Source organism: Cinclus cinclus, chromosome 10 (genome assembly GCF_963662255.1).
Source record: "Cinclus cinclus chromosome 10, bCinCin1.1, whole genome shotgun sequence".
Taxonomy (NCBI): domain Eukaryota; kingdom Metazoa; phylum Chordata; class Aves; order Passeriformes; family Cinclidae; genus Cinclus; species Cinclus cinclus.
In genome coordinates, this window is record NC_085055.1 from 1,546,814 (window position 1) to 1,563,052 (window position 16,239).

Consider the following 16,239-nt stretch of genomic DNA (forward strand, 5'->3'; position numbering starts at 1 on the left):
AAAGAAAAAGAAAAAGAAAAAGAAAAAGAAAAAGAAAAAGAAAAAGAAAAAGAAAAATCACCGGTGGCTGGACACCGACAGTCCTGGCACGGAGCTGGCACCGTCCCCCAAATCGTCCCCCCTTCAGTCAATAGGTCGCAAAGTGTCTAAAATTCATTACTTGGCACTTATTGAAATTCGTGACGTCGGAAATGGATTAAAAAAGGTGAAGCAAACCTGAGTGAAACAAAATATATTGTACTGACAACAAATGCAATGAGATAACAGCATCTTGCTTTTTTTTTTTCTTTCCCCCTTTTTTTTTTCTTTTTAAAATAACTTAAAATACACTAGAAAAAATATGGTCAATATAAATAATTTTGTTTTCATGGAGAACAAATAGATACAAAGCCCGTCCATACCGAAGTTCGCGTAGAAGAGCTTTCCCTCTGTCTTGGCAATAAGCATGAGGGTTAGGTGGCAAAATCTGGGATAACAATCATTGACTGCAGGGTACCCCAGGTTAAATAGCTATACGTCTCTCAAATTAATAATAATAATAATAATAATAACCAAAAAAATCACAAGGTTACGTGAATAGATACACCTTTATGAGATAAAATGCAAATGTTTGACAGTCAACTATCAATTCACAAGTTATAGCCAAAATAAACTTTGTTCGTGTGTATCAACATATTTTACATGTACCCAGTACCTCTTATTGGAATTTGCCGTGGTGTCAAGTGGTGGTTGGGAATTAAATACTCTCTTTTTTTTTCATTTTCTTTTCCTTTTTTTTTTTTTTTTTTTTTCATTTACTTTTGCCCCCAGGACAGGAGAGACCCGGCAAAGGGAGGCAAAGTCCGCTCTCCTGGCGCTTTCTGCTCCCTTTTATTTCACAGGCGGGACAGCAAACGACCGACAAAAATCTGAGAGTGGAAAAGGTAGTGCTGGATCTGCCTCTCTCTGCCCGCTTCCCTCCAAGATTAAATGAGAAAGAACCCAGCCACGTTTGTCTGTTTTTGTGGTTTTCTTGGTTTTTTGTCTTTTTTTTTTTCTACTAAAGATGAGGGTGAAGTGCAAGTGAATCAAACGACTCCATCAATGAAATACAAATACATGCAACCCGGAATGCTGCTGGAGGAAGTATCCCGGACAGTTTCCCATTAGAAATTCGCAGAGAAATCATTGTCCTTTTTTTTTCCCCTTTTTTTTTTCCTGTTCGTCGTCGTCTCTTTTTTTTTTTTATTTTCCCTTTTTTTTCTGTGTCTATTCCAGACGTGGTTGTTAAACTCAAGTACCTGATGCAACGTGAAAGGAGGCCCGCCTCTCTTATCAAATTTCTTGTATTAAAGTGAACTTCGCAGAAAAAGGTCAGTTTCAAAACCTGTGAACTTCCCAGCTGCGCGTCCTCGAATTCCTTAAATAAGTATATATCTCCCGTCCGTTTCTCCTCTCCCTCGTTTCTTTTTCTTTTTTTTTTTTAAACACTTTTTCCCCCTTCTTGTTTTGCCAAAAAAAAAAAAAAAAAAAAAAAAAAGAAGCAAGCAGCAGCGCGGTCACAGCCCCAGGGCGGCGGCGTGTTTCTTGGCCTTCAGGCGGAGGTCGGCGATGCTGGAATTCTTGCTGGTGGTCTTGGCTGCGGCGGCCGCGGCCACCACGGAGGCGGCAGAGGCGGACTCGGCCAAGGTGGCGAGTGGTAGCCCAAAGGGGGGCGCGGGGAACATCATGTAGGGGGCGTGGGCCAGGTGAGGGTGCAGGTGATGGTGAGCGTGTGCCACGGCGCTGTCCAGCTGCAGCTGCGCCTGCACCTGCGGGTCACAACGGGAGGGTGGCCCGTGTCACCCCTCCCCCCCCAAAAAAAACCAATAACAAAAAAAAAAAAAAACCAAAAAAACAAAACAAAAAAACCCCAAAACCCACCCAGCCACCCACACTCGCCTGCTGGAAGGGCATCCTCAGAGCACCCACGTTCACGTAGGGAGCCACCCGGCAAGCCTCGAACTGGGTGGCGGCTCCGATGAGCACCCCTGGGGAGGGAAGGGGTTGGGGTCAGCGGCGGGGACAGCGCCGGGACCCCCGCCCAGTGCCCGCCCCGCGGAGCCGCGCCCCCCGGCCCGCTCCTACCTTTGTGCAGCTGGTTCTCCTGCTTCCGACACTTGGCCCGCCGGTTCTGGAACCAAACCTGCGGGCAGGGGGTGGGTCAGGGTGCTGAGAAACCCGCCCGGAGTAACACCACCGATAACAGGAATAATAATAATAATACTCGTAATAAATTCCCAACCCCGCGCACAAAGACACGCGGGTGCGCCCCCCCCATCCAGGGCAGTCCCCACTTCCCAGCTCCGCAAGGCAAAAAGAAAAGAGCCCAAACCTCCCGAAAATCGCCAAGCGCAGAGCGCACGCCCCAGGGAAATGATTTGCCAAGCCCCGGGCTCCTCTTTCCCCACCGGGCTCCCAAAAGGCTGAAATCGCCCTTGATACCCGCTACTGACGGGCGATAATGGCCTGAGCAACTCGTGCTCATTAATAAATAAATTAATTAGCTTTTATCTTGCGGAAAAACTCAACAGCAAACGGGTTCTGTGACTTTTTCCTCTTATTTTCTTTTTTGGAGGGGTGGAGGAGAATTGCGGTCCTAAAAGCTTCGCTACAAAGAAGTTTCGAATTTCTCTGTTCGCTGGAGAGTAGCACAGAAGCGGAATAATTATCTCATTATCATAATAATCTAATTTGCTTGCACCGAAGAGGCCGCCCCGTTTAGGCGAGAACATACTTTTAATATTGGAAATGGAGTCGTTAAAAATAAATTCCCAGCCTGAAGTTCTGCTGGCTTTGAGAAAGGAGGGAGGGAAAGGGGGAGAGCCGATCTTGAAACATCCCCGTTTTAACCCAGGGCTCTGCAGCGCATCCCTGCAGCCACATCGGCCAAGGAATCCTTTCCCCGCGGCCAGAAAAAAAAAAAAAAATTAAAAAAAAATTTGCATTGTTTTAGGTCTTACTAAAAAAAAAAAAAAAAATTAAAAAACCACGGGAATTCCTCCCTCCCTGTCATTTTCTCCAGCCAAAGAAAATCCACCCAAGAGCCACGTTCGCCCTCAGCCTCCTGTGGAAACAAACGCGCCTTCCGTCATTTACAAATTAGAGCAGATACGAGGAGAAATATTATCGAAAAGAGGTTTTTTTGTTTTTTTTTTTTTTTTCCCGAGAGGATTTCTAGGGAATGGGTTTAATCTATGTAAATCTCCAAAAGTTATTATGCACCCTGCGATTTGGCATCATGGGAGCGCGGATTATGCGCTGCCGCCGCCTCCTTTGTCGAGCACCTCCCTGCTCCATTTTCCACAGCCAACAACTTTTTGCCTTGGTTTTGTTAAGGTTTGGTGAACAAAAATATATATGTATAAATAAATTTAAAACCCACGAACAAATACAATTAAAAACCAACCAACAACCAAGCGAGCGCCAGAAAAAAAAACCCACAAAAAAAAAAAAAAGCGGGGGGGGGGGGGGGGGGGGGAAGAGGGAGAAAATGAAGACTTTAATTTTTTTTTTTTTTTTTGCCGGCTCTGCCTCTGTCCTCACAACCTTCCACGATGCAGGGAAACCCCCCAAGGACTGAGCGCATACTTGGGTGCAGATGGTGCCTGCGAGCACAAAGATTGAGGGGGAGTATCTGTTACAGCGATACTTTCCACCAGCTGCAGATGTTCGGGGCCTAAAACTTCTCCATGTGTTCCAACAAATAATGACCATCATTTTCTCTTCTTTTATTTTCAGAACGGAAATACACCGGAGCAGCTACATTTGTTCTCATTTGAGGGATCTCCTTCCTCCCCGCTCCTCAGCTCATCCCGACAAAACTCGCAGAAAGAAGCTCAGGAACCCGTTTGGGAAAAAAACTTCGGGAGGGTGCAAAGCTCAGGTTAAACCCGGAGAAGCCGCGGTTTCCCGGGAGGGGAGAGAGCTCAAAGTATCTCGGGTTTATCTCAGACTTTCTGAATTTCATAAACCCGAACAAAGCGCCTCGCTCAATTTTCGTGCCGTTTCAACATTAAAGAACTAAGCGGAGAAACGGACTGAAAACAAATCTGTATCATTGTTTCACTTGGCGGTTTCTAATTCAGTTTATGGTCGCGACATCCATGTCGGGAATCGGCGCGTCCATGGATGAGCCGGGGACCGGGAGCGGCTGCAGAGGCAGGGCTGGAATAGCGGCGGAGCTGGGATAAAACACGGCAGAACGAAGGGACGGGGGACGCGCGGGGAGACGAATCCCGGGCAGGCAAAAATCCCGGCGAGGCCGTGGGCAGATTAGCCGGATGAAGTTGGGAGAGCCAGGGAGCTGCCTCCTCTCCCTGACAGAAGGATGGGGCTCGTCCCCATCACCTTCCCGGCTCTTCCCGAGCTGTCCCTTCCCCCGAGCACCGCAGCCCCGCAGCCCCGGCTACCTGCACCCTGGCCTCGGAGAGCCCCAGCCGCTGGCTCAGCTCCTCCCGCATGAACGCGTCCGGGTAGTGGGTCTCGTCGAAAAGCCTTTCCAGCTCGTTCAGCTGCTCCAGGGTGAAATTCGTCCGGCTCCTCCTCTGCTTGATTTTCGTCTGCCCTTCGTCTTCCATCGCTTTCGCATCCTCCTTGCGCTCCTTCAGCTCTGGGGACACTGGGCACGACACAGCAGTCAGAGCGGCGGGGCCGGGGGCACCGGGGCTCGCCCCGTTCCCTCCGCTCCCGGCGGCCGGGGGATGCGGGCGGGAGCCCCCCGGGGCTGGGGCAGCCGGGAGCGGGGCCTGTGCGCCCGGGCCGCGCTAGGCCGCCTCTGCCTCTGCCGTTCCGGGCTCCGCCGCTGGCTCCGGTAACCGCTGCGGGGGAAACGGGGTCCGCACCGAGCCCTCCCCTCCGGCCCCGCCGCTCCCCCGGGGGATGCGCAGCAACAGGTCCCCGGAGCCTCCGCCGGCCGCCGGCCCCCTCCGCGCCCCGCGCTCCCCCGGGATTCGTTTCTCCTCGGTCAATCGGCGGCCGGAGACGCGCCCCGGACCGGAGAGCGGGGCCCGTGCACCGAACCGCCCCCGGGGCCGCCCGGCCCGATCCTGCCGCGGCCGCGGCTCCCCCGAGCTACCGAGCGCCGTATTCCAGCCGTGCGTGCGGGGATGCTCCGGGCGCTCCGCCGGTCCGAACAAAAGGGTGGCAGCGACCCACGGGTCCCCGCGGGCACGGGCACGGGCCCGGCCGCTTCCCGCAGCGCCCGAGAGCGCCGGGCGGCCCCGGTAGCGGCCCCGCGGTACCGCGAGGAACAGCCGCGGGTGGATCTGCTGGAAGCCGCGGGGCTGAGCGCGGGCAACGCGGCCCGGCCCCACGCGAGTCCGCGCAGCCCGGGGCCGCGGGGGAACGAACGGGGCGCGCGGGGCCGAGCTTTCGTTGGTGGCGCGGCTTCCCGTGGGATGCCGTACGGGAACAAGATCGCGTTGCGAGCAAGTTAAATCCGGGTTTAAATATTTTTAATCTAAAAACTTCGAGGCTGGCCGCCTATCTCCCGTGGCTGGGAGAGCCCCGGGCAGCCGCCCATCACCGCCGGGCGCAGCCTCCCCGCGAGACCCCGTCCACCCGCGACCGCGGGCGGTACCGACCCCGACGGGGGAAGGGGGAGGAAAGGGAAAGGGAACGGGAGAACGGGGAGCCCGCGGTGCCGCCGTTACCGTCGCTGAGCTTGGGGGTAGCCGCCTCGGCCGCTCTCTCGGCGGCGGCGTCGGGCTCCCGCGGCGGGGAGCGCCCGGCCGGCCGCGCCGCGGGGCTGCCCGTGTCCTCCCGGCCCGGCTCCGCCGCCGCCCCGCCGGGCTCCCGCGGGCCGCCGCGTAGGGGCCCGCTCTCCAGCACCTCGCGATAGGTGATGAGCTCCTTCTTCTCCTTGGCTTTGGGATCAAACGACTTGGAGACAAACGCCGTCAGCTCCTCCATGGCTCAGGGGCGCGCTGCCCCGGCTCCCCGGGCGGGCATCCACGGGGCGGGGGGGGTGAGGCGGCGGCGCCCCGGGCCGTGCCGAGCCGGGCCGGGCCGTGCCGCCCGACGTGCAGGGCTCCCGGGGTCTGATAGCGACGCCGCGATTGAAGTGGCACTATTTATACTTTGCAAAGCCGGCCCCTTGTTCCCGGCGAATTACCTCCCCTCGGAGCTCTGAATAGACCCCTTCCTTCCTCCCTTTCCTTCCTCCCGTCCTCGCCGGTCGCCCGCCCGCCGCGGGGCACTGCGGCCACGGCACCGCCCGCCCGCCGCGCGCTGCGCCCTAATTAATTTAATTAGGAGCGGGACCGTGCGCGAGGTCCCGGGCGAGCGCGGCGCGGAGAGGGGCCGGGGCGGCGGGGGAGTGGCCACCGGGACGCGCGGGGGGGCTGCGGGGACGCGCAGGCTCCGCGCACCGCCCCGCACGGGTCGGGTCAGCCCCGCGGCACCGGGCGCGGCGAACCGGAGCGGCTCCGGCCCCGCGGGAGCTGCAAAAGTTCCTCCGTGGGCGCCCGAACGCCCCGTGTAAACGAGGGGGGATAAATGACAGCGAGGAACGCGGCCGCGTCGGGAGCGGGCGCGCAGCGAGGCATTAATTACAGGCAAATACGCCAATATCGCTAATAATGTTTTCCCTTTGTTTTTTTTTTTTAAATCCCACCACGGCGCACTTTTGTTGACGGAACTCGCCTCTCTCCCACCTTTGCTAAATTCTAATAAATTATTCAGAATTGTTTAACTCTTGCCTGCGTATCGATTTTTCATTGACCTTTGGGGCGATGACTTCACATAACGGAGCGCTCATTTCCCGGGCCAGGTTCGGTACCGGGGGTGGCATCGGCGTTTATTCAGAGCCGGTCACACGCGAGTCTGTCGCGATAGGCAGCGAGTCCCGGTGCCCCCGCGCCGGGAGCCGCTCCCGCGGGGCGTTTTCCATCCCGGGGGCATCGGGCACCGGGGGATTCGGTGTGACCGACCCCGTTGCGGCTGCCGACCGGCTGGGTGACCCTCACCGGCCCCTCCGCCCTGACATTTCGTTTATCCCCACGCGCGCTTCGCTATTCCCGTGGCGGGGGACAGCGTGCTCGGGAGCTCGCGTTAAACGAACCAATCGAAATATCGAATTAACCGAAGGGATGAAATCGTTCTGTTGTATTTCTGGTCGTTGCCCGGCGAAGGCTCCGCTCGGCCCGGCGGGTCCCTGTTCGGTCGGCGCCCACCCGCGCCCGGCGCGCTCCATCCCGCGGGCACGGCCGCGGTGCCCACGCAGGGAGTGGAGCGCTGCCCTCCGCCCGCGGGGGAGGCTCTGGGTGTCATAGAACCCCGACTGTGCTTTAACTCTTCGGGACGGAACGAAAACAGCTCCGTGCCGCTGTCCCCGCGCGGTCTCCGCCGCCCGCGGGGGGACACGGAGCGGGCGGGACACGCCGGTGGGTCGCCGCGCTCGTCGCCGTGTCGGGCACGGCGCAGACAGCGCTGAGAGGGTTTTGCATCCGCCGTGGGCAGCGGGACCCCGACATCACTCAGGCTCCCCTCCTGCCCATGACCCGCGGCGCGTCACGCCGCTCGCCCGTGGGTCGCCGCGTTGGTCACGGTGCAGAGGCAGCTCCGTGGGCTCTGCATCCCCCGTGGGCAGCGGGATCCCGACCCCTGTCCCGGTCTGACCCCGGCCCCGACCCCCGCCCGTCCCGCGTGGGCGCTCTCCGGTGCGCCGCATCGATGGCTCGGCGCTCGCCGTGGCCGCCTGGCCGCGCTCGGCTGTGGATTGGCGCTGCCTGCCCGCCGCCCCGGAAGGCGCTGGGCTCGAACCGGGGCCGCGGCGGCTCCGCCAGGTACGGGGGACAGGGGGGGAAACCGGGGGGACACAGGGGACAGGGAGGTCACAGGACAAGGCACGAGGCCGCTCCGGCCCCCTCAGGGCACCGCACGGGAATCGGCGGTCGCTGCAGGCCCCGGTGTGTGCGGGGTGGCTGCAGGCCCCGGTGTGTGCGGGGTGGCTGAGGGGCCGCAGCCCCGGGCGCAGTGGAGTGCCGGCGGCACCGGGGAGTGCCGGCTCTGTCTGCCTGCGGTGGAAGGAGTCCCTGGGGCTGCTGCTTGTGGTGGCGGTGAGCGAGCTCCGGGAGCTGCCGAGGCGATGCTTGTGTCTCGGGCCTGGCCTGGGAATGCTCCTGGCGGAGATGCCGTGATCAGAACGTGGCCTTCTCCAGGAGGATGTTCCCTTGAGTCCTGCAGCTCCCGGCGCTGGCTCCAGGAGTGTTTCTGTGTCCTTAATGGTGAATTCTCCTTTGTTCTGCTCCAGGCTCTCCCCGCTGCATCAGGAGGTGGCCAAAAGTGTGAGGAAGGGCAAAAGTTTGGATGGAGAAATTGAGCGAGTCGGACCCGTCTGTGCTGGAAAGAGGAGCAGCAGAGAGGGGATCGGAGCTGGGAAGGGGCTGGAGCCCCAGGAGGGGCTGAGGGAGCTGAGGAAGGGAGCTCAGCCTGGAGAAAAGGGGGATCAGGGGGACCTTGTGGCTCTGCACAACTCCCTGACAGCAGGGGACAGTGGAGGGTGAGGGGCGGGGTCAGGCTCTGCTCCCAGGGAACAGGGACAGGAGCAGAATGAACCACGTATTTTTAATTTTTCTATAAATATAAACCAACACTCCGCAGACAGCAGACCTTCTGACAGCTGGGAATGTTTGGGTTTTGTCTAGATTGAAGATGGGCCGGCGCTCCTCGGACACGGAGGAGGAGAGCAGGAGCAGGAGGAAGAAGAAGCACCGCAGGCGCTCCTCCTCCAGCAGCTCCTCGGACAGCCGCAGCTACAGCCGCAAAAAGTCGGGAAGGAAATCCAGGTCCAGGTCACGCTCTCGGGATCTCCAGTCTTGGTCCCATTCCTATGAGAAAAGGTGCATTTGTAGGAGTTTTTAGAAGTTGGGATCTTTCAGATGATGGCGGGAAGCTGGAAGGGTTGGAATCTCCAGGGGTTGGGATTTTATGGCGCAGATTGTTCTGAAGTTTAAGAGATGTGGAAATGTTTTTATTTTTGTCAAAACAAAACCCCCAACTCACCACTGTGGCCAGAAATACCCACGCCTCCCTCCCCCCTCAGGAGAATAAATCAGGGAATGTGCAGATCCAAAGGAAACTTCTTTAAACCAGAGAAACTCAAGGAGATAAAATAACTCTTCCTGTCTTCTCCCAGCAGGGATACCTTCCACTGCCCCAGGGTGTTCCAAGCTCATCCAGCCTGGCCTTGGACACTGCCAGGGATCCCAGCTTCTCTGGGAATTCCATCCCAGCCCCTCAGCACACTCACAGGGAACAATTCCTTCCCAATATCCCACCTGTCCCTGCCCTCTGGCAGTGGAAGTCATTGCCTGTGTCCTGTCCCTCCATCCTTTGTTCAAAGTCCCTCTCCAGCTCTCCTGGAGCCCCTTCAGGCCCTGCAAGGGGCTCTGAGCTCTCCCTGGAGCCTTCTCTTCTCCAGGTGAACATTCCCAGCTCTCCCAGTCTGGCTCTAGAGAGGCTCCAGCCCTTGGAGCATTTCTGTGGCTCTATCCTGTTTGCCTCAGTCTGGCTCGTGCTGCTGAATTTATTGGGAAGTGGAGCTGGAAAACACTCCTGGTGTCCAGCTGCCCTCTAAATCCAGGAGGAAATGCTCCTGCCAAACCTTTCTGGAGAGGCTGTATGGTGTGGTGAGGAGGGACCTCAGGGCTTTATTCCCAGCCCTTTCTCCTGCTGGGATTTCCATCCCCCCCAGGGTGCCATGGGCTGTGGTCCCAGCCGTGAACAGCTTCAATCCCATTATTCCAGCACAGCCATGGCCAGCTCCCAGGAAAACCAGAGGGGATTGGGGGCTGGATGGACACACCAGGACCCTCAAACTGCATCCAGGAAAGATCCAAAGCTCTGCTTTTGGGATTTTGGCTTTGCCCTTGGGGCAGGGCATTTGCTTCTGGTAATTCAGGCTATGTTCCATGCTGGATTTATCCCTGACCCTCAGGAATCAAAGGCAGCAGTTTCTGGGATTCCTGTCCCTCATCCAGCAGGAACATCACATTCCCTTTCCAGGTGCAGCCCTGTATATCCTTTCCAACATTCCATCTCCTGCAGCCCCTTTCCCTCATGCTGGATAATCACTGAGCACATCCTCAATTCCAGCAGGGTTTCTGTGGTGTTGTATTTTAATATTAATCACATGTAAAGCAAAAATAGGGAGGATTGTAATTGTTAATTAGCTAACTACTGGGGAGATGGAAAGGAAATGTTAAGATTTAGATTTCATTTGGATTTTGGGTTAAATATCTTTCCTTTCACCTTTTTCTTGGTGTAGAAGAATTTATTCTTTGAATAAACAAAACTGGGAGAGAGGGGAAAAGACCCTTTTGATTCCTAATTGGACTCATGTGGGAACTACCCTTAAATGAGTTCAAATGAAATAAATTAACACTGATTAACTAATTACTGCTAATATTAGTTAAGGATCCTAGCCAATGTTCAGTTCTTACCTGGGATGTGGATTTTGGAGGATCAGCCCTTTAGGGCAGTAGTGTTCTTGTGTGTGTGAGTTAATTACTACGGGGGAATAGCGGGAGTTGAGGCTTCTGGAGCACCCTAAAAATCCCCTAGGTTTGTACATGTTTTCTCAGGAATTGTTGGGGTTTGTCCTTGCTTTTTGGGGTTTTCGGGAGTAGTTCCAACCTCACCCCTACCTCTGTTTTGTCAGGAATTGCTGGGGTTTGTCTTTTTTTGGGAGGGGGTTTGGGAGCAATGCCACCCTCACCCTGGCTCCTGTTCTCCTAGGCATTGTTGGGAGTTTGTCCCTGTTTTTTGGGAGTAGTGCCACTCTCACCTGTAGCTCTGTTTTGTCAGGAGTTGTTGGGATTTGTCCCTGGTTTTTTTTTGGGGAGCAGTGCCTCATTCCTGGCTCTGTTTTCTCAGGAATTGTTGGGACTTGTCCCTGCTTTTTGGGGCTTTTTGGGAGCAGTGCCGTTCAACCTCTAGCTCTGTTTATCTTAGGCATTGTTTGGGGCTTTGGGGTTTTTGGGAGTAGTTCCAGCCTCACTCTGTTTTATCGGGAATTGTTGGGGTTTGTCCATTTTTGGGGTTTTGGGAGCAGTGCCAATCTCACCTCTAGCTCTGTTTTCTCAGGCATTATTTGGGGTTTGCCCCTATATTTTGGCTGTTTTGGGGGCAGTGCCAGCCTTACCCTGGCTCTGTTTTCCCAGGAATCACTGGGGGTTTGTCCCTGTGTTTTGGTTGTTTTGGAGGGTAGTGCCACTCTCACCTCTAGCTCTGGTTTCTTAGGAATTGTGGGGGTTTATCCCTGTTTTTTTTGTGGGGGCAGTGCTATGCTCACCCTGGCTCTGTTTTCTCAGGAGTTGTTGGGATTTATCTCTGTTTTTTTTGAAGGCAGTGCCAGCCTCACCCTGGCTCTGTTTTCTCAGGAATTATTCGGGTTTGTCCCTGTGTTTTGGGGTTTTTGGGAGCAGTGCTATGCTCACCTCTAGCTCTGTTTTCCCAGGACTCATTGGGGGTTTGCCCCTGTGTTTTGGTTGTTTTGGGGGCAGTGCCAGCCTCACCCTGGCTCTGTTGCAGGCGCAGACACAGATCCAGCAGCAGCTCTTCCTACGGCTCCAGGAGGAAGCGCAGCCGCTCCAGGGGCAGAGGAAAATCCTACAGGTCCCAAAGGTCCAGGTCCAAGAGCAGAACCAGGAGGTAAGAGTCTCTCCTAGGGAAAAAAAAAAAAAAAAAAAGGCTATTTCTGCTGGAAAAATGCTCCTGGAAAATCCTGAGGTTGGAAATAAATGGACATCATGGCTGCAGGTGATGGTTTAAACCACACATCCCTTGAAATCCCTGATTTGGGGTTTCTGGAGTGCTTTCCATACACTAAATCTTTCAGCTACCCTGGTGAAAAAATTCTGAAGGCAAGATGTTTATTTTGCATTTGATTCAAGAAAAAAGAAACAAACCCATAAGTAGGGTCTCTTGGTGTTATAGAATCATTTGGAAATGTCTTGTGGATTTTTCTTTTTGGTTCCTGCTTTTCATAATTCCCACACGTACCATTGGCTTCCTGAAGTTCAGAATAAACTGATTTTCTTACCTTGGAAAAGGATGAGTCTTTAGTTATGCAATCTTTTATTAATGTTTAAGGATGTCTGCAGTGAAAGTTTGCATGCATTGGTTTGTGACCAACAAATATTTCACAATTTAAATATTTAGATCTTAACCAGAAGTTGCAAAAGGTACTACAAAATCTGCTTTTCTTCTGCAGTTAAGAGACATTCAAGTTGTGTTTGTGTGTATTTTTCAATTAAGAGGTTTAACTCAATTTTATCCTGGATACAAGGTTTCCCATTAGCATTTTCTGTTGATTCCAAACTGATTATTGAGTGGATCAGGCAGATCAAAGCAGTTGGGGCACATATTTAAAGTCTTCAGCCAGGTGATTTTTATTTTTTTTATTTTTTTTTTTATTTTTTATTTTTTTTTTTTGGTGCCTGCACTAACAATTTGTCAAACCTTTGGTTTCCATATCCAAACCAAGAGATCTATTGCCTCATTTTTTCATATTGAAGAAATGTCATTGAAAGATGTGAATATTCCACTTTCTCTTATTTCTGTTGTGCCATGACTGATTCCCAGCTGTTCATTGGAAGAGTTGCTTGGACCCTTTATTGCTTCAGTGCCTTTGTAGTAGAAATTTGATTATTTGGATTTAAAAGAAAATTTAGGAGTTCAACTGCCTGACCTCTCTTGGAGTATCCTCCCCATCAGAGCTGTACAGATATTCCTGTGAATATCCACTTCTTTTTGCTGAGAAAATCAGCTTGATCTCATAGAAATGTCAGAAGAATGAGGTGAAAAGGAAGGTTTTTTCAGTATGTCACATAATCAACGCTAGGAAGTGTGATAAACTGATTTTAAAATGCTTTTTGTTATAACAAAACAATATGTAATAAGTTACAGCCCTCATTAGCTGTGGTTTAATTGATATAAAATACTACATAATAAATATAAATTGCAGATCTCACGAGCTAGTGGTCATCTTTTCCACGGGATTTGATTTTAATCATGGTTACAATATATGGGAATTAGGTGCCTGAAAACTTGGAAAAAAATGTGGCTACTGCTAGAGAATACTGTGTATTTGGTACTTTAGGCATCAAATATTTGGGGTATTTGGTACTTTATGCATCAAATATTTGGGGTATCAAATATTTCGTGTACTGAGTATACAGCACTAGAGGGGCAGAGCTGCTCATTCCTTTAAATATTCACACCCACAGAGGGAAAATATTGATAAATAACATCCTAAATGATTTCATGAGTCCAAAAACCCTAAAATTGAACCCAACAGGACACATTCCATCCTTTATTGTGATTTTTTTTTTTCCTGAGTTTGCTGTAACGGGGCATTGAGCTGCTGTGGATTAATTTGATTTTGGAGAGTTAAATCTTGGTTTAGCACAAAGCTGCTACTCCAGGCCTGTGCTTGCCCTGGTTGTCAGTGCTCTGATGCCAAATAATTTTTTTTTTTTTTTTTTTTTTTTAACCTCAAAAATCACTCGACCCAAGGGCTCACCAGCTTTCCAAGGACTTTAGGTTTCCTCAGGCTGGAAAAGATATTGTGGGGAAGAGAAGGAATGTGATGCAAGGTTATTAAAAATAAAACCTAAAAATAAAAATGGTGGGAAAAGGTGATTAAAGATTGAGGGTTCCCCATCTCTGCCTGTGCATGACCTGGGGTATGTGTGGCAATGTCATGGAAAATGTGTAAGAGTGTGTTTACGCTTTGATAATTTTCATTAATTCCATCTGTAATTTTTTGTTCAAGTTGGGACAATTTCTTTTTTCTATGGTTTTTCAAGGTAAACACTGAGGAAATCACTTGTAAATAATCAATAAAAGGATGCTGAGGAAATCAGGCAGCCCCTCGTGTTCCTGTGGGAAGGAATGGGGAATATTCCAACTTTTGGGAAGGAGGAAAAGCTGCAGCAAAGGAAAGATGAGCCCTGTGTTTGTTTGTAACCCTCAGAGGATTATCCCCTTTAGGAGCTGAGCAAATGCCATCATAAAATTTTATTTTATTTATTGTGAGTCTGCCTCTAGAAAATTACCTTCCTATTGGAAGTTCAGGTCTGTTCTATGGTCTCTTTAAATCCCTGGAATTGTTTTTGGTATAAATCATGCAGGTGGCACAGATTCTCTATCCTGGAACATCTATTCTCCCCCCAGTCCTCTACCAGCTTTTAATTTGTTTTTCAAGGTAGTGAAGGTGGTGTTAAAAGTAATGTATTTTTAAAATAACTTTTCTAACACAGGTGTTTTATTTGAACAGGTGATTTACAGGGCTAAACACTGAGACAGATCAAGTTTGAATTTGAAAATTTGGATTTTTATAATGACATGTGTAAGGTATTTAAAATGGGTGTTGTTTGTAACCTAAACTGATTTCTTGTACTTTATTGGGGAAAATAAGAAAACTTGTGCATATTGTGATTTTTTTTTTTTTTTTTTTTTTTTAAATTATCAATGCATTTTTAGGGTGAAAAAAGTGGAGCTTCCCACTATTGGTTGTGTTTTAGTTGAGAAGTTAAAGAAACTTACGTGTGTGTTGGCTATTTTATTTTAAATGCAGTTTTTAGGGTGGAAAAAGTGTTTCCCAGTATTGGAGAGGATAAGAAAACCTATGCATATTGTAATTATTTTAAATGCATTTTTAGAGTCAAACAAGTGCATCTTCCCAGTAATGCTTGTGGTTTGATTTGAGAGAATAAGAAAACTTGTGCATATCAGAATTATTTTATTTTAGATGCAGTTTTTTAGAGTCAAAAAAGAGGAGCTTCCCACTACTGGTTGTGTTTTGATTTGAGTAACTAAAATTTGTGTGTGTTGGCCATTTTATTTTAGATGCAGTTTTTAGGGTGAAAAAAGTGGGGTCTCCCAGTATTGCTTGTACTTTATTTGAGAAGATAAGAGAACTTGTGCATATTGTAATTATTCTATTTTAGATGCATTTTTAAAGTGGAGCTTCCCAGCAATGCTTGTGTTTTGATTTGAGAAGATAAGAAAACGTGTGCATATTATAATTATTGTATTTTAGATGCAGTTTTAGAGTCAGAAAAGTGGAGCTTCCCAGCAATGCTTGTGTTTTGATTTGAGAAGATAAGAAAACGTGTGCATATTATAATTATTGTATTTTAGATGCAGTTTTAGAGTCAGAAAAGTGGAGCTATAAATGCTATAAATTCCAAGCTGTCCTACAGCGGGGGAGTACAATGCAAATATGACTTAATAAGATCACAAACTGAATTTCAGCAGCAACAACCAAGATTTACATTAAATTAGGAATTTTAAAACCGATTTAGTTTGTTTTACTGAGCATTTGCTTAATAACATTTTGCCTCCTCGCAATCTTTTTAAAGCCAATAATTCGTCTGCGAAGCGCGGGCGCATCCTTCTGTGGAAAAATTGGAAGCAACAGCTCCCTCTCTGCAACCAGGCATCCAGAGCTGGGAAGGAAATATTTCAGCTCCACGGAATTTAATAAATCATCCCATTTCCTAATTTGATCATATTAGATGCTGATGTGGAAGGAGCATTTCAAATAGCAGCTCCTCATTAATATACATCAGGCTGGGGAATAGCAGGGAATACTTATGGAGGGATGTCACAGTTCCTGTTCTTTAGTTTACTAAGTGGAACAGGTTGATGTGATCCTGGGTGTTATTTGTCACTGTCTTGCTAAAATGGTTTGGGTCGAGTTATGGAGTCCAGAAAGAGGGAGGCTGATAAATCAAAAGTGGATTGAGTGGACAGCAGGCAGTGATTGATACCGTGACAGGATATGAGGAAAGGAATCTTGATAGGAGCATGCCTGATATTGAATATGAGAAGGAAAATGGCCCTGGAGTATGGATATTATTCAAGGAAATGAGAATAATAATATCATCTTGAAATTATTGCTGGGTGAAGATTAGGAGAGTTCTTATTAGAATATTCTGCCGCTGCGCCGTGCGGGAGCTCGGCTCCCGCAGGATTCTGGGCTGGATGGAGCCCTGGGAGTACTGGGAGAGTTTCCACTGTGATTGTTCTGTGAGTTAATCACATCTCAGACACTCTGCAGCAGAACTTGCAGCACAAATCTTCTAATTCACGGAGCTTTAAATAGAATTAACCAAAAAATGTTGACCTTTATTCCCCGATTTCATCCAATGCTGCGATTGCGGAGCATTCCACTGGAATTGCCTGTGAATATGCAAGTTTGCTTTATTG

General features: G+C 50.5%; 2 protein-coding genes across 2 annotated transcripts in view; one reads left to right on the plus strand and one right to left on the minus strand.

Annotated features, from left to right (window-relative positions):
- Positions 1-666: 666 nt before the first annotated feature.
- SHOX2 (SHOX homeobox 2) lies at positions 667-5,931 on the minus strand. Its single transcript, XM_062499225.1, has 5 exons — positions 5,673-5,931; positions 4,431-4,639; positions 2,107-2,164; positions 1,921-2,009; positions 667-1,790 (listed from the first exon to the last, which is right to left on the minus strand). The coding sequence occupies exons 1-5, from the start codon at positions 5,929-5,931 to the stop codon at positions 1,539-1,541; spliced, it is 867 nt and encodes a 288-aa protein (XP_062355209.1). The 3' UTR covers positions 667-1,538.
- An 821-nt stretch (positions 5,932-6,752) lies between these two features.
- Positions 6,753-16,239, plus strand: part of RSRC1 (arginine and serine rich coiled-coil 1) — a 104,424-nt gene continuing 94,937 nt past the window's right edge. The window contains exons 1-6 of the mRNA XM_062499386.1: positions 6,753-6,953; positions 7,336-7,545; positions 7,610-7,805; positions 8,273-8,306; positions 8,667-8,861; positions 11,554-11,673. Of these exons, the coding sequence (XP_062355370.1) occupies positions 6,753-6,953; positions 7,336-7,545; positions 7,610-7,805; positions 8,273-8,306; positions 8,667-8,861; positions 11,554-11,673 (956 nt within the window). The remainder of the gene's footprint in view (positions 6,954-7,335; positions 7,546-7,609; positions 7,806-8,272; positions 8,307-8,666; positions 8,862-11,553; positions 11,674-16,239) is intronic.